The 22,685-nt window shown below is 47.8% G+C and overlaps 1 protein-coding gene across 3 annotated transcripts in view; it reads left to right on the top strand.

Annotated features, from left to right (window-relative positions):
* Positions 1 to 22,685, top strand: part of oplah (5-oxoprolinase, ATP-hydrolysing) — a 74,862-nt gene that overhangs the window by 12,405 nt on the left and 39,772 nt on the right. For all 3 annotated transcript variants that reach the window (XM_043690964.2, XM_043690961.2, XM_043690962.2), the window contains 8 exons: positions 4,353 to 4,518; positions 7,314 to 7,452; positions 9,827 to 9,894; positions 10,979 to 11,265; positions 16,188 to 16,300; positions 16,615 to 16,785; positions 19,882 to 20,025; positions 21,731 to 21,869. In XM_043690964.2, coding sequence (XP_043546899.2) covers positions 4,353 to 4,518; positions 7,314 to 7,452; positions 9,827 to 9,894; positions 10,979 to 11,265; positions 16,188 to 16,300; positions 16,615 to 16,785; positions 19,882 to 20,025; positions 21,731 to 21,869 — 1,227 coding nt within the window. The remainder of the gene's footprint in view (positions 1 to 4,352; positions 4,519 to 7,313; positions 7,453 to 9,826; positions 9,895 to 10,978; positions 11,266 to 16,187; positions 16,301 to 16,614; positions 16,786 to 19,881; positions 20,026 to 21,730; positions 21,870 to 22,685) is intronic.

Here is a 22,685-nt window from a genome sequence, read left to right as displayed (position 1 = left end):
AGAGTGGCATTTTTGATAAGGGATAGCGTTACAGCTGTGCTGAGGGAGGATATCCTCGAAATACATCCAGGGAAGTTATTTGGGTGGAACTGAGAAGTAAGAAAGGGGTGATCACCTTATTAGGATTGTATTATAGACCCCTAATAGTCAGAGGGAAATTGAGAAACAAACTTGTAAGGAGATCTCAGCTATCTGTAAGAATAATAGTGTAGTTATGGTAGGGGATTTTAACTTTCCAAACATAGAGTGGGACTGCCATAGTGTTCAGGGTTTAGATGGAGAGGAATTTCTTAAGTGCGTACAAGACAATTTTCTGATTCAGTATGTGGATGTACCTACTAGAGAAGGTGCAAAACTTGACCTCCTCTTGGGAAATAAGGCAGGGCAGGTGACTGAGGTGTCAGTGGGGGAGCACTTTGGGGCCAGCGACCATAATTCTATTAGTTTTAAAATAGTGATGGAAAAGGATAGACCAGATCTAAAAGTTGAAAGTTCTAAATTGGAGAAAGACCAATTTTGATGGTATTAGGCAAGAACCTTCGAAAGCTGATTGGAGGCAGATGTTCAGAGGTAAAGGGACGGCTGGAAAATACGAAGCCTTCAGAAATGAGATAACAAGAATCCAAAGAAAATATGTTCCTTTCAGGGTGAAAGGAAAGGCCAGTAGGTGTAGGGAATGCTGGATGACTAAAGAAATTGAGGGTTTCGTTAAGAAAAAGAAGGAAGCATATGTCAAGTATAGACAGGATAGATTGAGCGAATCCTTAGAAGAGTATAAAGGAAGTAGGAGTATACTTAAGAGGGAAATCAGGAGGGCAAAATGAGGACATGAGATAGCTTTGGCAAACAGAATTAAGGAGAATCCAAAGGGTTTTTACAAATATATTAAGGACAAAAGGGTAAGTAGGGAGAGAATAGGGCCCCACAAAGATCAGCAAGGCAGCCTTTGTGTGGAGCCACAGAAAATGGGGGAGATGCAAAATGAATATTTTGCATCAGTATTTACTGTGGAAAAGGATATGAAAGATATAGACTGTAGGGAAATAGATGGTGACATCTTGCAAAATGTCCAGATTACAGACGAGGAAGTGCTGGATGTCTTGAAAGGGATAAAGGTGGATAAATCCCCAGGACCTGTTCAGGTGTACCCGAGAACTCTGTGGGAAGTTCGAGAAGTGATTGCTGGGCCTCTTGCTGAGATATTTGTATCATCGCTAGTCTCAGGTGAGGTGCCGGAAGACTGGAGGTTGGCAAACGTGGTGCCACTGTTTAAGAAGGGTGGAAAAGACAAGCCAGGGAACTATAGACCGGTGAGCCTGACCTCGGTGGTAGGCAAGTTGTTGGAGGGAATCCTGAGGGACAGGATGTACATGTATTTGGAAAGGCAAGGACTGATTAGGGATAGTCAACATGGCTTTGTGTGTGGGAAATCATGTCTCACAAACTTGATGGAGCTTTTTGAGGAAGTAACAAAGAGGATTGATGAGGACAGAGCAGTAGATGTGATCTATATGGACTTCAGTAAGGCATTCAACAAGGTTCCCCATGGGAGACTGGTTAACAAGGTTAGATCTCACGGAATATAGGGAGAACTAGCCATTTGGATACAGAACTGGCTCAAAGGTAGAAGACAGAGTTTGGTGGTGGAGGGTTGTTTTTCAGACTGGAGGCCTGTGACCAGTGGAGTGCCAAAAGGATCGGTGCTGGGTCCTCTACTTTTTGTCATTTACATAAATGATTTGGATGCGAGCATAAGAGTTACAGTTAGTAAGTTTGCAGATGACACCAAAATTGGAGGTGTAGTGGACAGCGAAGAGGGTTACCTCAGATTACAACAGGATCTTGACCAGATGGGCCAATGGGCTGAGAAGTGGCAGATGGAGTTTAATTTCGATAAATGTGAGGTGCTGCATTTTGGGAAAGCAAATCTTAGCAGGACTTATACACTTAATGGTAAGGTCTAGGGAGTGTTGCTGAACAAAGAGACCTTGGTGTGCAGGTTCATAGCTCCTTGAAAGTGGAGTCGCAGGTAGATAGGATAGTGAAGAAGACGTTTCGTATGCTTTCCTTTATTGGTCAGATTATTGAGTACAGGAGTTGGGAGGTTATGTTGCAGCTGTACAGGACATTGGTTAAGCCACTGCTGGAATATTGTGTGCAATTCTGGTCTCCTTCCCATCGGAAAGATGTTGTGAAACCTGAAAGGGTTCAGAAAAGATTTACAAGGATGTTGCCAGGGTTGGGGGATTTGAGCTATAGGGAGAGGCTGAACAGGCTGGGGTTGTTTTCTCTGGAGTGTCGGAGGCGGAGGAGTGACCTTATAGAGGTTTTCAAAATGATTAGATTAGATTAGATTAGATTACAGTGTGGAAACAGGCCCTTCGGCCCAACAAGTCCACACCGACCCGCCGAAGCGAAACCCAACCATACCCCTACAATTTACCCCTTACTTAATTCTACGGGCAATTTAGTATGGCCAATTCACCTGACCCTGCACATTTTTGGATGGTGGGAGGAAACCGGAGCACCCGGAGGAAACCCACGCAGACACGGGGAGAACGTGCAAACTCCACACAGTCAGTCGCCTGAGGCGGGAATTGAACCCGGGTCTCTGGCGCTGTGAGGCAGCAGTGCTAACCACCGTGCCACCGTGCCGCCCACCATATGATGAAGGGCATGGATAGGGTAAATAGACAAAATCTTTTCCCTGTGGTCGGGGAGTCCAGAACTAGAGGGCATAGGTTAAGGTGAGAGGGGAAAGATATAAAAGAGACCTAAGGGGCAAATGTCCCACACAGAGGGTGGTAGGTGTATGGAATGAGCTGCCAGAGGAAGTGGTGGAGGCTGGTAAAATTGCAACATTTAAGCGGCATTTGGATGGGTATATGAATAGGAAGGGTTTGGAGGGATATGGGCTGGGTGCTGGCAGGTGGGACTGGATTGGGTTTGGATATCTGGTTGGCATGGACGGGTTGGACCGAAGGGTCTGTTTACATGCTGTACATCTCTATGACTCTATGACTCTATCTGTTAGCCAGGGCTCCCTGACTGAACCAGATTAACAGCTCCAGTTAGGGAACTCGTATTCTAGGAGGTCTAGCTATTGATGTTACAGTCACTACACTGACGTCACAACGGGATAAGCTGGACCTCAGCAGTGTAACCTGGCAGATGGATCCTAACCTTGTTCTTTTGTAACTGTCACAAGAGGCAGCCACTGTACCTTTAACATAGAATAAAAACTTGTTAAACAAAACAAAAAGAAAAAAAACAAAAATCAAGAATGGATTCAAAATTGCACTATTCCTTCTGTTCCTGTATTATCCTTATAAGCACTCAAATCTCAGTGAAGAGTTAGCACTCTCTATACTAAGGCTCTTCGCTCAGACTCTGGATGGTCCAGCTACAACCAGTTTCCTTTCGGTGAATTTCTGTGCAGTCCCTAGATGCTTTATCCCTTCATCAGGTATCTTGCCTCAAGATCAACCATAAACCAAAGTAAACTCTACATTATTTTCAGAGTAACGATGCAAGATCCCTAAACTTAGTGCCCAGGAGACCTTCATTCTCTGGCAAACACTACGCCCAGACCCACTTGCTTTCTGGGCTGTTTGACCTTTGTCACTGAACTCCTGTTGTAAGCTACATCACAGTGCTTTTTTTCTCGACCTTTTATAATGAAATGAACTGTTCACCTCTAGGGTTTAAAACCTCATTAAAAGTCATGTAACCAAAATCAATCTCCACATTTCTCATCACTAAACCACAAGAGCACTCAAAAGTGAAACTAAACCAAGTCTCCTCTTTGTTAACACACAAAGTACAAACTATAAGTTCAGCCTACAGTCCAAAGGTTAGGTGAATTGGCCATGCTAAATTGCCCATAATGTTCAGGGATGTGTAGGTTAGGTCCATTAGTCAGGAGTAAATGTAGGGTAATGGGTCTGGGTAGGAAACTCTTCGGAGGGGTGGTGTGGACTTGTTGGGCCAAAGGGCCTGTTTCCACACTGTAGGAATTCTAATTCTAATTCTAAAAAAAACTTAAAACTCTACATTATTCTTAACAAAAGGATTGTCTTTGGGAACGTGCAGGAAGGTTAGTGTTGCTGAGCTGCAGCTGTGATCTACAGCAGGGTGGGTTTCCATTCTCACGGGGGAGTGTAAAGAACTGGAGAAAGAATGAGTAATCCATGTTGTCTCCCAGTGACTGACTATCACAGGTGGGGGAAACTTTGGCCCTGCTCAGCAACGTCCACACAGGTGGTGTAGGACGTGGGAAAGCACTCCACGTTAGTTTAGGACAAAGACTAGATCCCTTCAGCCCTCTCAATGCTAATGCTCTTTCACTCTAGGATGTTCGAGTGCTGTTCATGCAGTCTGATGGTGGGCTGACTCCGATGGAGCAGTTCAGTGGGTCTAGGGCTATCCTCTCAGGTCCAGCAGGAGGCGTCGTTGGCTATGCACTCACCACACGCACGGGTGGCTGTGCAAAGCCGGTCATTGGCTTTGACATGGGAGGTGAGTAACAATCCTTTCTACCCCTCAGTCTCCTGCTGAGGAGCAGGACCTTCTCCCTTAGGGATCACAGTGCCCCTTCCCCATCCCCCGCCTCCTCACCATGGTAACCTCCCAACCAGGGAACATTCACCACCCCTTCTAATACTCTCTCACTCTCACTCTCTTTCTCTCTCTCTCTCTCTCTCTCTCTCTCTCTCTCTCTCTCTCTCTCTCCCTCTATCCTCTCTCTCCTCTCTTCTCTCACTCTCTCACTCTCTCACTCTCTCACTCTCTCACACACACACACACACACTCTGTCTCTCCCTCTCTCTCTCACACACACACACACACACACACACACTCTGTGTCTCTCTCTCTCTCTCTCTCTCTCTCTCACACACACACACACACACTCTCTGTCTCTCTCACACACTCTCACACACACACTCTCTCACACACACACTCTATCATACACTCACACTGTCTCTCTCTCTCACTCACACACACATATGACATTGTCAAACCCTCTTAAAGGTCACTCCAAATTATGTCCCTTTACCTCCAATGGACATTTACACTTCCTGCCACCGCCCAACCAAAGTAGCATATTCCTTTTCCCCGAGTGACATTCACACCTCCCCCCAAAGCATTGAGCAGAATTTCGGCGGAGAGGTAACACCTATTCCGACAAGTCCTGACGAACCTATCCCAACAGTCACTGCATCAGAGGTCAGATCAGTTTTCCTTTGTGTGAATCCAAGGAAAGCGATGGGACCAGACGGAGTACCAGGCCGTGCACTCAGAGCAAGCGCAGATCAACTGGCAGTGGTCTTCTCAGACATCTTCAACCTCTCCCTGCAGTAGGCCACTGTCCCTGCCTGTTTCAAGAGGCCAACATCATCCCTGTGCCTAAGGCGGCTCATGCTGCATGTCTCAATGACTACCACCCAGTGGCCCTAACCTCGGTGGGCATGAAGTGCTTTGAAAGGCTGGTCATGGCATAAATCAACTTAATCAACTTTCCTTATGAAAGGCCTTTGCCCTAAACATCGATTTTCATGCTGCCTGGCCTGCTGTGCTTTTCCAGCACCACTCTAATCCTGACATTAATCAACTCCAGTTTCCCCAATAATCCTGACCCACTCCAATTTGTCTATCGGACCATGTCAGATGCCATATCACTTGCCCTTCACTCCTCCCTAGAACATCCTGACACCAAGAACAGCTACGTAAGAATCCTACTCATTGACTACAGTTCAGCCTTCAACACTATTATCCCCTCGAGACTGATTACCAAACTTAGTGATCTCGGATGAAGCCCCACTCTCTGCAACTGGATCCTCAGTTTCCTGACCCACAGGCCACAATCAGTGAAGACTGGGGACAATATTTCATCCTCACTAACACTTAACACTGGAGCCCCTCAGGAGTGCGTACTCAGCCCCCCCTACTGTACTCACTGTATACCCATGACTGCATCACCAAATACCAGACTAATGCCATTTACAAGTTCACCGATGACACCTCCATAGTTGGTCGAATCTCAGATGGCGACAAAACAGACAAGACCTGGAAAAATGGTGCACTGAGAACAACCTAGCTCTCCATGCCAGCAAAACCAAGGAACTCATTATTGACTTTCAGCGGGATGTTACTCATGCCCCCCCCCCCTACACATTAACAGCACTGAGGCGGAACGAGTGGAGAATGTCAAGCTCCTGGGAGTGGTCATCCACAACAAGCTTTCTTTAGAGTCTTCATGTGGACGCACTGGTTACAAAGGCCCAACAACGTCTCTTCTTCCTCAGGCAGCTGAGGAAATTTGCCATGACAGCAAATACCTTTGCCAACTTTTATAGGTGTGCCATCGAGAGCATTCTGTCTGGATGTATCACTACCTGGTATGGCAACTGTACCATTCAAGATCGGAGATGGTTACAGAGAGTGGTGAACTTGGCCCAGATAATCATAAAGGCCAACTTCCCATCTATAGAATCCATCTACCAGGCCCACTGTCAAGGAAAGGCCACCAGCATTCTCAAAGATCCATTCCACCCTGGCAATGTTTTTCTACAACCTGTACCATCGGGGAGAAGGTACAGAAACCTGAACACATGCACCAGCTGGTTTCGAAACAGTTTCTACCCTCCTGTTGTTAAAATACTGAATGGACTCTCAAACATTTGCCTGTACCTGTGTTTTTGTTTTTGCTGCTGTTTACCTATTATTTACTATCTATGCTACTTAACTCTGTGATCTGCCTGTATTGTTTGCAAGATAAAGCTTTTCACTGTGCCTCGGTACACGTGACAATAAATTCAATTGAATTCAATTCTATCCCACCCTTTGACACCAATGGCTGTCCCCCAAACCTGCCACCCCACCTCCAAGGGGCAATAAATCACTTCCTCCCCCCCACTCCAACCAAAGGAAACACAATACACCTCCACCTGAGGAAGATTCCACACCTTCCCACTATCTCACTCCCATAACCTTGGATTTCCCTCAGTATTTGCCTTGCCCATGAGCCTACAAAACCACACCCTCCTGCCCCACCCAGGCTGATCTGATATTTCCCCCCCCCCCACCCCCCCCAAAACGGCCTTCGTTTGCACAGCTCAGTTGAACATTACCACTGTTCTCGCCCCCCAAGATTATCCTTTAACCGCCTCCCCACCCCCAAATGGGAGAGGAATGCTGGGAGTCAACTTCGACTGGGTGGGTCAAGGTGGGGTTGGGGGGATATTTAACTTCTGTACCCTCTCTGTCCTTCACCTCCACCCGACCCACCAACATTCCACCTGGTCCGATTCCAGGCACATCGACAGACGTGAGCCGCTATGCAGGGGAATATGAGCATGTGTTCGAGGCTACAACTGCGGGAATTACCATCCAGGCCCCTCAGCTCGATGTCAACACTGTGGCAGCCGGTGGGGGCTCCATCCTCTCCTTCAGGTGAGCCAGACCTTAGTGTTAGCCTCCAGCTCTGCAGTAGCTGAGCCTGGGTTCACTCCTGCTCCCATGGGCCAGCTCTGCGTGTGCTATGGTGTTTGATGGGACAGATGATGGTATAATGGTAAGGTCCCCACGGCGGCTGGTTGAATCTAAGCTATACGAGTAAATCTGGAATGAGAGGCCAGTCTTGGTGATGGTGACCATGAAACAGGCATTGATTGTTGTAAAAACCCAATCGCATTTATTCATGTCCCTCAGGGAAAGAAATCTGCGGCACAGTCACTCAGTGGTTAGCACTGCTGCCTCACAGCACCAGGGACCCGGGTTTGGTTCCAGCCTCGGGCAACTATGTGGAGTTTGCACATTCTCCCCATGTCTGCATGGGTTTCCTCCGGGTGCTCCGGTTTCCTCCCACAATCCAAAGATGTGCAGGTTAGGGTGAATTGGCCATGCTAAATTGCTTGTAGTAATCAGGGATGTGTTGGGGATAAATGTAGAGTCATAGGGTATGGGAATGGGTCTGGGTGGGTTGCTCTTAGGAGGGTCGGTGTGGACTTCTTGGGCTGAAGGGCCTGTTTCCACATTTTAGGGATTCTATGATTCTATTCTATTATTTATTGGTCTAGCCTATATGTGACTCCAGACACATAGCAACATGGTTGCCTCCTAATTGCCCTCTCAAATAACTCTAGAAAAACACTCAGTTTAGGGGCAATTAGGGAGGGCATACTGCATTCCATTAATTTTTTTTTTTTTAAGTCCTAACTCTTGGCTGACAAGTACTTTAGGTTGACAATTATACTGAAGATTATTGGGAAAAGAAGGTCATTGTTTGGGATGTGAGGACAGTGGGAATATTCCCTGACTGGGGGAAATGGCAAGTGAAGTTCATTAAAGATCTGGTCTGGGCTATCACTCTCTATTCAGTTTATTTTTCCTGACCAGTACAAATGAGGTGGATGAAGGAATGTGGGACCAAGCTTATTAAGATACTTGTATCCTGAATGAACTGTTTATTGGGATCTGTTTTTGCTGATGTTAACAAACTCCAGTCCAGTTATAGGTATTAGTATTCTGCATAGAAGTCAAATAAAGTAATTTTGTGTTAAATGCTGTGTACTGTATCAAAAGTTAGTTCTTTTTAATGGACTCGTTTTCTTGACTTTTTCCTCCATTCTTGCCTCCAACAAGAGGTTTATGGAGCTTGTGGAGTTTCTTTGTCATTAAGATTGAGCACGGAATGTAAGATGTACAGCATAGACACCGATCCTTCAGTCCAACTTGTCCATGCCGAGCAGATATCCCAACCCAATCTAGTCCCACCTGCCAGCACCCGCCCATATCCTTCCAAACCCTTCCTATTCATACACCCATCCAGATGCTCTTTAAATGTTGCAATTGTACCAGCCTCCACGACTTCCTGTCTAAGTTCCTTTCCTAACCCTGACCTTTTTGCACAAATCAAATTTTGATTGCTGCACCATTTGTGGATATACTTTGAGCTGTTGAAGTCTCTCCTGTGTAGTTCCCTCCCGAAAGCACTCCATCTCTTAACATCAGGGACCCAGGTTTGATTCCAGCCTTGGGGGACTGTCTGTGTGGAGTTTCCACATTCTCCCCATGTCTGAGTGGGTTTTCTCCGGCTGCTCCGGTTTCCTCCCACAAATACAACGATGTGCAGGTTAGGTGAATTGGCATGTGAAATTGCCCTTAGTGTTCAGGGATGTGCAGGTTAAATATATTAGTCAGGGGGAGATTTAGAGTCATAGGGTAGTGGAATGGGTCTGGTTGGGCTACTCTTCGGAGGGTTGGTGTAGACTTGTTGGGCCAAATGGCCTGTTTCCACACTGTAGTGATTCTAAGTTTGGAACCGGAGAATTATGAGATGTTAAGGAGAGAGTTCTAGAGACTGCATAGGTTGAAATTGTGGAGAGTGAGAGGTAAACCCACTTTGGTCTGCAGGACCCAGGGCTACTCCTTGACCCATAAGGATGGTGAGCCTCTTCTGGGCCAGCAGCAGAGCTGGGCAGCTCCTGGGGGAAAGCACTCACTTTAGGGCGTACATGGAACGACTAAATTCTGGGATGAATGAGAAGCAAAAGGAGAGGCGTGTGGATATCTCTTAATGATTGTGGAGCTGGAGGAGATATTGGAGACAGAGAGGAGTGAGGACATGGAGGGTTTTTAAAGAGAGGTCAATATTAGAGTGCAAGCACAGGGAATATTATAAAACTGTGTGGTGTGTGTCTTCAGATATGTATCACTGTGTTCATTAATTGGGGCAGTGAGCCACATCAGTGCCTCATAGCCCCAAGAAAGGGAGTTGCTGTCTGTCTTTAACTTGCTGCTTTTCTAATACATTGTCCTTTTCCAGGTCTGGGCTGTTTGTTGTTGGTCCAGAATCGGCTGGAGCTCATCCGGGTCCCACCTGTTATCGGAAAGGTTAGTGACGGGGGTTGAGGGGCAAAATCTCCCTCATGTATCCATCATCAGGGAGTTTCACCTTCACCTTGAGTGCAGGGATCAACCTGTTTGTCATAGCACTCATGCTGAAACCTCTTCCAACACTGACAAACATGATGTGGAAGTGCCAGTGGTGGAGAGGGATGGGCAAAGTCAAAAATCACACAAACCAGGTTATAGTCCAACAGGTTTATTTGAAACCAAAAGCTTTTGGAGCCTCACTTCTTCAGGTAGCTAATGAGAAAGAATACATCAGACGCATAATTTATAAGTAAGAGATCAGAGGATCATACAACTGATGCAAATATATTGAACATACCTTGATGACTAATAAGTCTTTAATCAGTTAGAATGGAGGTGCAGTTTGATTAGTATGTAAATCCCAGAATTTCTTCCAAATCACTGCCCCAAGATAACTTAAGGTTTTATCAGAATAAAGGTGACACCTCAGGTCAGACAATGCATTTTAGGCATGATGCCTTGTTTTGAGTCTGTCTGGAAAAGGGAGACGAGCAAAGGTAGTTCAGATAAGGAGTTCACAGAATGTTTTTGGGATTAGTTCTAAGTACAGCATGCCTTTAACCAACCGGAGAGCAGGCTATAACACGATAGGATTGATTAATTAATAACCTCATGGTGAAGGTGCCCTTGATAGCTCTGTTCACTTTAAGGAACAGAAATGTGGAGCTAAGATTAGTGTTTTAAACTTGAATAAAGGCAAGCATATGGAGAGAGGGTGGTGAACCAGGAATCCAGAATCCTAGGCTGAAGCTTTGGCACATGGATTTCAATTTTCCACAATGGCAGATGATTAAGTTTGACTTGGAAGAAAAAGCTAATCTATTGGTGACTGTAGAACCACGATCAATTGTCTCAAAAATGTCCTCTCTAGTTCATTATTATCCTTCAGGGAAGGTATCTGCATTCTCCCCACAGAATCTGCCAGACCTGCTGAATTTCTCCAGCAATTTCTGTTTTTCTCTGATTTCCAGCATCTGCAGTTTTTTTTAATATCCTACTATGATGAGCTGCACTGTTTAATCTGGTCTTTTTGGTTACTCAGGAGGCCCACTTACCATCACCGATGCCAACCTTTGCCTCGGGCGACTGCTGCCAGATTATTTTCCCAAAATCTTTGGTGCCACAGAGGACCAGCCACTGTGGAAGGAAGGGGCTCTGAACGAGTTGCAGAAAGTTGCGGAACAGGTCAACGCCTTTCTCTTTGACCAATCACAAGGTGATGAGGAGAACGGAAGGGGCCAATCACAGATGACTGTGGAGGAAGTTGCGCTGGGATTTGTCCGGGTTGCCAATGAGTCAATGTGTCGACCAATCAGAGCTCTAACTCAGGTACATCATGGCTCATTCGGATGGTGGCGAAACAAGTACAGGTACACAGTGAGAGTGGATAGATCCAGCTGTACAGGTACATCCATACAGGTTTGTTACAGGTCCTGGTAACCCCCACCCTAACCTAGCGGCATGTCTGTAGCTTGACCTTTGGCCCCAAGTTCATAAACCCGTATCCAAAGCTGCTGGAGCTGTCAGCATTTACTGTCAACATGGTTATCCTGGATTGTACTGGCATCTAGAGGCTCCCTCATTTCATTTCACTCCCACATTCCATTTCATTTTGCAACACATGTCATATGTATTTTAATTAACTACCTAATCATTCTGTTCAGTTTTTAAGATTAACCTCACCACCAGTTCCTGTTCTATTTTAGACATTATGCACTGAATTGACCTGAATCACTTTGTACAAAATCCTACTCAGGTAATCAGATAGTTAAGGGTTGTAAATTTTTCACATTTTACCAAATCCAGATCTTTCATTTATACACTTTACTAACTGAACTAAATCTTATTTCATAAAAATAAAGCGATAAGATAGCCCTTAACAACCAATTGCTAGTTTCTTTTTATAACTGCTTCATAATTTAATAGTTACCCCCTGAAAATGAAAAATACCCACCTGATGGTCTCTGATGTTGCTCTTTATCTATCAAAGATCTCCAATCTCAGTTCAAACTGCTCTCTCCTGATGTCTCTCTGCTAATGATTCTCACTCTCTGTGTAAACTTAAACCGTAGGAGCACCAAAATCCTGGCATTTGGGAGGAATTCAACTAGTATGGCAGTCAGTCAGCACATAGAGTGACTGAAGAGAAGGTAGAGATTAAGTCAAGTCTAACAGGAAAAGCAGGCAGGACCAAGTTAATGAACACAGTGGGACTGGCAGTTTTTTAGTGGTGCTGGAAAAGCACAGCAGGTCAGGCAGCATCCGAGGAGCAGGAAAATCGACGTTTTGGGCAAAAGCCCTACATCAGGAACAGAGGCAGAGTGCCTGAAGGGTGGAGAGATAAATGGGGTGGGTGGGAGAAGGTAGCAAAGAGTACAATAGGTGAATGGGGGTGGTGATGGAGGTGATAGGTCAGAGGGGAGGATGGAGTGGATAGGTGGGAAGGGAGATTGGCAGGTAGGACAGGTCATGAGGACAGTGCTGAGCTGGAAGGTTGGAACTGAGGTAAGATGGGGGAGGGGAAATGAGGAAACTGGTGAAGTCCACATTGATACCCTGGGGTTGAAGTCTTCCGAGGCGGAAGATGAGGCGTTCTTCCTGCAGGTGTTGGGTGGTGAGAGAGCGGCGGTGAAGGAGGCCCAGGACTTCCATGTCCTCGGCAGAGTGGGAGGGGGAATTGAAATGTTGGGCAACGGGGCGGTGGGGTTAATTGGTGCGGGTGTCTCAGAGATGTTCCCTGAAGCGGCCTGCAAGGAGGCGTCCAGTCTCCAGACCAAAGGGGTAGCCATGGGCACCCGTATGGGCCGCAGCTATGCCTGTTTCTTTGTTGGCTACGTAGAACAGTCCATCTTCCATAATTACACCGGCACCACTCCCCACCTCTTCCTCCGTTACATTGATGACTGCATTGGCGCCACCTTGTGTGCCCGTGAGGAGTTTGAGCAATTCATTAACTTCACCAACACTTTCCACCCTGACCTTAAATTTACTTGGACCATCTCTGACACCTCCCTCCCCTTCCTGGACCTCTCCATCTCCATTAATGACGACCGACTTGACACCAACATTTTTTACAAACCCACCGACTCCCACAGCTACCTGGATTACACCTCTTCCCACCCTACCTCCTGCAAACATGCCATCCCCTATTCCCAATTCCTCCGCCTCCACCGTATCTGCTCCCAGGAGGACCAGTTCCACCACAGAACACACCAGATGGCCTCCTTCTTTAGATACCGCAATTTCCCTTCCCGCGTGGTTAAAGATGCCCTCCAACGCATCTCTTCCACATCCCGCACCTCCGCCCCCAGACCCCACCCCTCCAACTGTAGCAAGGACAGAACGCTCCTGGTGCTCACCTTCCACCCTACCAACCTTCGCATAAACCAAATCATCCGCCGACATTTCCGCTACCTCCAAACGGACCCCACCACCAGGGATATATTTCCCTCCCCACCCCTTTCTGCCTTCCGCGATCACCATTCCCTCCGTGACTATCTGGTCAGGTCCACGCCCCCCCTCTACAACCCACCCTCCCATCCTGGCACCTTCCCCTGCCACCGCAGGAATTGCAAAACCTGCGCCCACCTCTCCTCCCTCACCTCCATCCAAGGCCCTAAAGGAGCCTTCCACATCCATCAAAGTTTTACCTGCACATCCACTAATATCATTTATTGTATCCGTTGCTCCCGATGCGGTCTCCTCTACATTGGGGAGACTGGGCGCCTCCTCGCAGAGCGCTTTAGGGAACATCTCTGGGACACCCGCACCAATCAACCACAACGCCCTGTGGCCCAACATTTCAACTCCCCCTCTCACTCTGCCGAGTACATGGAGGTCCTGGGCCTCCTCCACCGCCGCTCCCTCATCACCAGACGCCTGGAGGAAGAACGCCTCATCTTCCGCCTCGGAACACTTCAACCCCAGGGCATCAGTGTGGACTTTACCAGTTTCCTCATTTCCCCTTCCCCTACCTCACCCCAGTTCCAAACTTCCAGCTCAGCACTGTCCGCATGACTTGTCCGGACTTGTCCTACCTGCCTATCTTCTTTTCCACCAATCCACTCCCCCCTCCCCCCTGACCTATCACCTTCATCCCCTCCCCCACTCACCTATTGTACTCTATGCTACTTTCTCCCCACCCCCACCCTCCTCTCATTTATCTCTGCATTCTGCAGGTACTCTGCCTGTATTCCTGTTGAAGGGCTTTTGCCCGAAACGTCGATTTTACTGCTTCTGGGATGCTGCCTGAACTGCTGTGCTTTTCCAGCACCACTCTAATCTAGACTCTGGTTTCCAGCATCTGCAGTCATTGTTTTTACCTCCCCAATGTAGAGGAGACCGCATTGGGAGCAACGGTTAGAATAAATGACATTGGTGGATGTGCAGGTGAAACTTTGATGGATGTGGAAGGCTCTGAAGTGTATTTATTTTCGTACATGATTTGGAGATGCCAGTGATGAACTGGGGTGTACAAAGTGAAAAATCACACAACACCAGGTTATAGTCCAACAGATTTAATTGGAAGCACTAGCTTTCAGAGCGCTGCTCCTTCTTCAGGTGACTGTGGAGAATAAGATTGTAAGACACAGAATTTATAACAAAAGTTTACAGTGTGATGTAACTGAAATTATATATTGTAAAATACCTGGATTGTTTGTTAAGTCTCTCATCTTTTAGAATGACCATGGTGGTTTCAGTTTGTTCACATGTAAATCGCAAAACTTTTTAAAAAAGTTACATCCTCAAGTGAACTTTAACAATTGGTGTCATGTCGGCCCAGATAAGGTATTGAAGGTGTTAACTCCCTGTGAGGCTGTCTGTGCCACGATGGTCAGACTGATTCTAATCTAAAAAAAGGATTTACAGAATCTTACATGGATTCATGCAGTTTTGAGTAAAGTAAAATATAATTCTGCAAGTACAAATTCACCCCACAAACTTATATGTGCATTTGTGCGTATGTGTGTGTGTATAATGCAATGGGGTCACCTGTAGTGTGACATGACCCCAAGGTCCCAGTTGAGGCTATCAGCCTCGGCTGATCCGAAGACGTAAGCACACAGACAGACACACGCACACACACGCACACTCACACACACTCTCCTACAGACACACACACTCATGCAGACGCTCTGTCGTATGCTCACATATACACTCCACACACACTCTATCACAGACTTATAACCCTATACACTCACACTCATACTGTACACACACTCTCTCACAGGCGCTCATAACCACGCCCCCATCCCACCCCATCAAATCCCTTCCCCCCCCCTACACACACACACACACACACACACACACACACACACATGCGCGCACACACACACACACACACATATAAGTTTGTGGGGTGAATTTGTACTTGGAGAATTATAAACAGTCAGGTATATAGTCAGCCCTCCCACAATAGACCAAGGCTTCTCCTGCCCGATATAATAAGCTGCTAAGGCATTTTTATTCATTCATTCACAGGTTGTGGGCACTCGCTGGGTCAGCATTGATTGCCCTGTCCCCAGTTGCCCCTTGAGAAGGTGGGGTGAGCTGCCTTCTTGAACCTCTGCAGTCCTTCGGGAGGGAATGCCCTTAGGGAGGGAATTACAGGATTGTGACCCAAAGACAGTGAAGGAATGGGGATATATTTCCAAGTCAAGATGGTGAGTGACTCGGAGGGGAACTTGCAGGGGGTGGTGTTCCCATGCATCTGCTGCCCTTGCCCTTCTAGATGGAAGTGGCAGTGGGTTTGGAAGGTGCTGCCTGAGGATCTTTGGTGAATTTCTGGAATGCATCTTGCAGATAGTACACACTGCTGCTACTGAGCATCGGTGGTGCAGGGAGTGGATGTTTGTGGATGTGGTGCCAATCCAAGCGGCTGCTTTGTCCTGGATGGTGTCAAACTTCTTGAGTGTTGTTGGCTCTGCACCTATCCAGGCAAGTGGAGAGTATTCCGTCACACTCCTGACTTGTGCTTTGTAGATGGTGGACAGGCTTTGGGGAGACAGAAGCTGAGTTACTTGCTGCAGTATTTCTAGTCTGTGACCTGCTCTTATAGCCACTGTGTTTATCTGATTAGTCAAGTTGAGCTACTGCCACACCATCTGAAAGGGACGGAATGAGGGATATATATTCTCCTTTGAGATAGAGTCCACCATTGTTCTGGTATCGGGGGGCCTCCCTTCTCCTTTTCACCAATTTATTACATTCACTGATGTAAAACCATTTGCTTCCTTCACACCCCCTGACAGGCTAAAGGTCACGATACCTTGCGCCACGTGCTGGCGTGCTTTGGAGGTGCTGGGGGCCAGCATGCCTGCGCCATTGCCCGGTCCCTGGGCATGAAAACCGTCTTCATTCACAAGTAGGTGCAGGTTTACTGAGATATTGGTTTCCTCCTCACTTGTCAGTGCTACGCTAACTCTCTCTCTCCTGCTTTCTAGTTCCTCTCTCCCACTCTTTCTCTGCCATTCTCCATCAATCATTGACACTCTGTAACCCCCTCAATCTCTTTCGATTACTCTCTTTCTCTCTATTGTTGTCTCTTTCACATACTCACGACTTGGCTCTGTCCCTGAGCCTCTGTTCTGCCTACCTGGCTGTGTTGATCTCTGACTGTTTTTCTCCCTTACTGTCCTCACTTCCCTCCCTCCCTCACATACACACTCTGTCTCTCAGGTATGGCAGTATCCTATCAGCCTATGGAATGGCCTTGGCAGATGTGGTACATGAAGCCCAGGAGCCATGCAATGCGGTGTATGAAGGAGCCTCATATTCCTTTCTGGATGAGAGGATAGACGTGCTGGAGAAACAGTGTGTGGATGCACTGCGTGCTCAGGGATTTTCCAGGTACAAACAAAGTATTTTAGTTCCACCTGCTTAATCGAATGATAATGTGTAATCAGCCAAATCATAGAATCCCGACAACGTGGAAACAGGCTATTTGACCTGACAAGTCCACACCAACCCGCCGAAGAGTATCCCATCCAGACCCATTCCCCTACCCTATTACTTTACATTTCCCCTGACTAATGCATCTAAGCTACACATCCCTGAACACTATATTCGATTTCCCATGACCAATTTACCTAACTTGCACATCTTTCTGGGAGGAAACCGCAACACCTGAAGGAAAACCACACAGACACGGACAGAATGTTTGCACATTCTGTCCACACAGACAGCCGCCCGAGGCTGGAATCGAACCCGGGTCCCTGGCCTGTGAGGCAGCGGTGCTAACCACTGAGCCACCGTGCTGCCCTTTCTTCAAAGCCCCTTTTAAAATATCTCCTTGTGTGGCTCAATGTCACATTTCGTTTTCCCATATTTTACTATCCCAAAGGTGCTATATCAATTCAAGTCCAAGCTCCTTGTTATCATTGTTATGTTTAAGTGATCAGTAGTCAGATGGAGCCCAAGGAAATGGTAGACTATTTGTATGAAAATATTTTTCATTTTCTTCATCATCTGACTAGCAACAGCCTTTAGAGTTTTAAATTGCAGTTTGTCACAGACCTGAGTAGACCAGTTCAATTCAGATTTCCAGAAAGCCTTTGAGCAAAGACACTGCTCATGTGCCCTCTCTCTCGATTTGTTTCTTTATCTCTTTTTCTCTCTTGCCCATTTCCACCCCAACCTCTTTCCCTTTTTCTTTCTCTTGTTTTCCCCTTTGCAATGTCTCTCGATCTTCCTTCCTCTCAATCTCTCTTATTTCTCCCTCCCTCTCTCTCCCTCCGCATCTCTCTCAATCTCTCTCTTTACCTTCCCATGATCTCTCTCTCCTTGATCTCTCTCTCTCTCTCTCTCTCCCCCTGTTCATCTCTCCCCTCTCTCTCTCTCTCTCTCTCTCTCTGTCTCACCCTCACTGCCTCCTCTCTCTCTCTCTCTCTCTCTCCCTTTTAAGGGGCAGCGATAGCCTCGTGGTATTATCACTGGGCTGTTAATCCTGAGACCAGGTAATGTTCTGGAGACCTGAGTGCAAATCCTGCCATGGCAGGTGCTGGAATTTTAATTCAATTAAAAAAATCTGGAATCAAGAGTCAGATGTCAATGGTCAGGAAAAACCCATCTGAGTCACTAAAGCCCTTTAGGTAAGGAAACTTTCATTCTTGGAGAAAGTGAGGACTGCAGATGCTGGAGATCAGAGCTGAAAAATGTGTTGCTGGAAAAGCGCAGCAGGTCAGGCAGCATCCAAGGAGCAGGAGAATCGACGTTTCGGGCATGAGCCCTTCTTCATTCCTGTAGAAGGGCTTATGCCCGAAACGTCGATTCTCCTGCTCCTTGGATGCTGCCTGACCTGCTGCGCTTTTCCAGCAACACATTTTTCAGCTCCAAACTTTCATCCTTACCTGGTCCGGCCTACACATGACTCCAGACCCACAGCAATGTGGTTCACTCTTAACTGCCGTCTGGGCAGTTAGGGATAGGCAATGAATGCTGGCGTGGCCAGCGATTCCCACATCCTGTGATTGAAGTAAAAGAAAGATCTCTCCCATCCCTTGTGTGTGAATTAAAATCCTTTATGATTCTGAAAATAAGAACTTCTAACTCAAACAAAGACCTAGGTCCAACTGGCCAATGGTGGATCCTCTGTTACTCTGCAGTCAATACCCACAGGATTGTCGCATTGTTCCTAGCCTCTGACCTGCTGTTGTAACCATAGTTTTATATGGCTAGTCCAGTTCAATACCTGGTCAGTGACAACACCAGGATGTTGACAATAGGGAATCTAGTGACAGTAACGCCATTGAATGTCAAGGGGGAAGGGTTAGTCACTGCCCAGCACTTATGTGGCACAAATGTGGAAAGATCAGTGCTGAGGGAGTGCTGCACTGTCGGAGGGTCAGTGCTGAGGGAGCGCTGCACTATCGGAGGGTCAGTGCTGAGGGAATAACGCGCTGTCGGAGGTCAGTGCTGAGGGAGCGCCGCACTGTCGGAGGGTCAGTGCTGAGGGAGTGCCGCACTGTCGGAGGGTCAGTGCTGAGGGAGTGCCGCACTGTCGGAGGGTCAGTGCTGAGGGAGTGCCGCACTGTCGGAGGGTCAGTGCTGAGGGAGGGGGCACTGTCGGAGGGTCAGTGCTGAGGGAGTGCCGCACCATCGGAGGGTCAGTGCTGAGGGATCACCGCACTGTCAGAGGGTCAGTGCTGAGGGAGCACTGCACTGTCGGAGGGTCAGTGCTGAGGGATCGCTGCACTGTCGGAGGGTCAGTGCTGAGGGAGTGCCGCACTGTTAGAGGGTCAGTGCTGAGGGAGTGCTGCACTGTCGGAAGGTCATGCTGAGGGAGTGCCGTACTGTTGGAGGGTCAGTGCTGAGGGAGCGACGTGCTGTCGGAGGAACAGTGCTGAGGGAGCGCTGCACTATCCGAGGGTCAGTGCTGAGGGAGCAACGTGCTGTCGGAGGGTCAGTGCTGAGGGAGCGCTGCACTATCGGAGGGTCAGTGCTGAGGGAGTGCCGCACTGTATGAGGGTTAGTGCTGAGGGAGCGCCGCACTGTATGAGGGTTAGTGCTGAGGGAGCGCCGCACTGTCGGAGGGTCATGCTGAGGGAGCGCCGCACTGTCGGACGGTCAGTGCTGAGGGAGCACTGCACTGTCGGAAGGTGAGTGCTGAGGGAGCGCCGCACTATTAGAGGTAAGAGTTGAAAACAAAGGCTGTAAATGAAAGTTTCTATGAAAGTCCTCCATTGATGTAAACATCTACCGGTTCACTAACATGGGGGAGAGAAGCTGTGACCCTTGTCCACCTGGCCATCAGTGATTCGCATTAAAACCCATTGTGCTGGGCCCTTCCCTGCCCTCTGACCTGATCTTCCAGTTGTATCAATAATACAGTACTGAACTCCCTGCAGCCCCTTCGCTGTGCAGCCCTGCCACTTACTCCAATATGCCAGGAGTATGTGGGGAAATTATTGTTTGTTTGATTGGTGTGTCTTTGCTGTGGGTTTTCAGGTGTCAGATCAGCACGGAGGCTTTCCTTCATTTGCGGTATGACCGTACCGACTGTGCCCTCATGTGTTCTGGCAGCTCACACCCTCCACAGTCTAGCTGTGACTCCTGTCGCCATGGAGACTTCCGTGCTGTCTTCACCAGCAGGTTAGAAACTTCAACAACTGTTGTGGTTCCAAACCCACGTCTGAGCTGCTAATCATGGGGCTTGGCATTTATTTAGCCTCACTTCTACATGGTTCGACTGAAAGTTAGGATATTTCTATCTCTGCACTGCTTCCTGAACTTGGCATCCACATTCTCACCACCACATCCCAGATAAAGGAAACACCAGTCCAGTACCCACCTCTTTGTGTTTCAGGAATAGAACATAGAACAATACAGCACAGAACAGGCCCTTCGGCCCACAATGTTGTGCCGAACATTTGTCCTAACTTAAGCACTTATCCATGTACCTATCCAATTGCCGCTTAAAGGTCACCAATGATTCTGACTCTGCCACTCCCACAGGCAGCGCATTCCATGCCCCCACCACTCTCTGGGTAAAGATGGACAGTGGGCTTAAAAATAACAACCCTACAATCCCATGACCCAGCCGAAACTGTGATCTTTCACCCTACAACATCATGACCCAACCCAGAGTGTGACCTTTCACCCTACAACCCCATGACCCAGCCGAGACTGTAACCTTTCACCATACAACACCATGACCCAACCCAGACTGTGACCTTTCACCCTACAACCCCATGACCCAGCCTAGACTGACCTTTCACCCTATAATCCCATGACCCAACCAAGACTGTAACCTTTCACTGTACAATCCCATGAACCAACCCAGACTGTAACCTTTCACCCTAAATGTCATGACCCAGTCCAGACTGTGACCTTTCACCCTACAACCCCATGATCCAGCTAGTGTGGCATTGCCACACAGTCTGTATGCCGTGTAAGATTGTTACCGGCTGTAAGCCCTCTCTGACCTTTCTTTTGTCTGAGACTGCACCCTGGTTGTGGTTGTGTCAATTTTGTGATCAGCCATGAAGGATCAGTTTGAATGGAGGGAGCAGGACTGAGGGTTAAGCTGCCCACTGCTGTTCCTGTCTCTTACTGTAGCTGCTGCGACCCTTTAAAGTGCAGCAGGGGTTCAGTCACATGTTAACCTTGAACACTGGGGGTGGCAGTGAGAGAATGTGGGGGGGGAGGTGGTCAGTCTGATGGGGCAGATGGGGCTGGTGAAGGGGACATGTAGATTTGGGGAGGGGCACAGAGGTGGCCAGGGCTTGGGTTGGGGAGGGAGGTGGGTGGAACTAGGGAGGGGTCAGGTGGGTGTTGAGCGGGCAGGGTTGGGGAGGGGGGAGCGCGGGTGGAACTCTGGAGGGGGCGTGTGCAGTAGGGGTGGTGTGGGTGGAGCTGAGGAGGGGCATGTGGAGTTGGGGCAGGGTGGGTAAAGTTGGGGGCGTGGGTGGAGTTAGGAAGGGGGCAAGTGGAGCTGGGGTGGGGCCAGATGGAGTTGGGGAGGGTCTTGGGCGGAATGGGGATGGGAGCAGGTAGAGCTGGGGAAGGAGTTTGGTAGAATTGGGGTGGGGTTTCAGTGTCGGTGGGTTGGGGCTCCTAGATTGTTGAAAGCCACAGGACATGTGGCCATCTGAGTTTGAATTTAGAAAATGAGACATGACTTTATTGAAATATAAGATTCTAAAAGGTCTTGTCTGACTTGATGTGGAGAGGTTATGGGGACAAGGAGGGAAAGTGCAGAATGGTCTTATTGAATGGGTAAGTGACTTGATTGGCTGTAAGGCCTACTTTAGGGATTTACGGTCCAGTGTGCTGACACTCCCTTCTGTGTTGCCAGGTACATGAAAGAGTTTGGCTTCGTAATACCGGAGCGGCCGATCATTGTGGATGACATCCGTGTGCGGGGCTGTGCCAAATCTGCCATCAAGAAAGAACAGAAAATGAAATGCAGTGGAAGAGAGCCTCGTGTTGAAACTGTATGTGGGAGGGTCAAGGGTAACAGTTTTAACACAGACTAACCTGGTCCCTGTACATTAACCCAGTCACTGACTAACCCCAGTCCCTGCTCATTTACCCGGTCACTGAATAACCTGGTTTCTGTTCATAAACCCCGTTACTGTCTAATCCCAGTCCCTGTTCATTTACCCAGTCACTGTCTAACCTTGGTCTCTGTTCATGAACCCAGTGACTGACTAACCCTTTGTGGGATGTGTACTGATCTTTAGTTGGCCTTGAACTGAGGCCTCGCTTGGGCCATTTCAGAGGACAGTTAAGGATTTTCCTGTTGCTGTGGATGAGCAGTCACATGTACATGACCATGTACAGACAGCAGTTTTCCTTGATTTTATAATAGTCAACGATAGTCTCTATAAGGGCGGTCATGACATATCTTCAAATTCCTATGATGTGGAAGTGCAGGTGGAAGAGGTGAACAAAGTTAAAAATCACACAACACCAGGTAATTCTCCAACAGGTTTATTTGGAAGCACTAGCTTTCAGAGCACTGCTCCTTCATCAGATAGCCAGTGGGGCAGGATCACAGGACACAGAATTTATAGCAAAAGATCTGTGGAAGCCATTGTCCTTATTCCACACCACTGCTGGACTGGACCTGCTGGGTGGTGAAAGAACCAACAAGAGGTTGATTTCATTCTTACCAATCTGCTGGCTGCAGATGTTGAGAGTGTGGCACTGGAAAAACACAGCAGGTCAGACAGCATCCAAGGAGCAGGAAAATCAACGTTTCGGGCAAGAGCTCTTCATCAGGAATGAGGCTTGTGAGCCAAGGGGGT

Source organism: Chiloscyllium plagiosum, unplaced genomic scaffold (assembly GCF_037043375.1).
Source record: "Chiloscyllium plagiosum isolate Xiang-an unplaced genomic scaffold, Cpla_swu_hap1 HiC_scaffold_5, whole genome shotgun sequence".
NCBI lineage: Eukaryota > Metazoa > Chordata > Chondrichthyes > Orectolobiformes > Hemiscylliidae > Chiloscyllium > Chiloscyllium plagiosum.
This window is presented reverse-complemented; position numbering and strand designations above follow the sequence as displayed.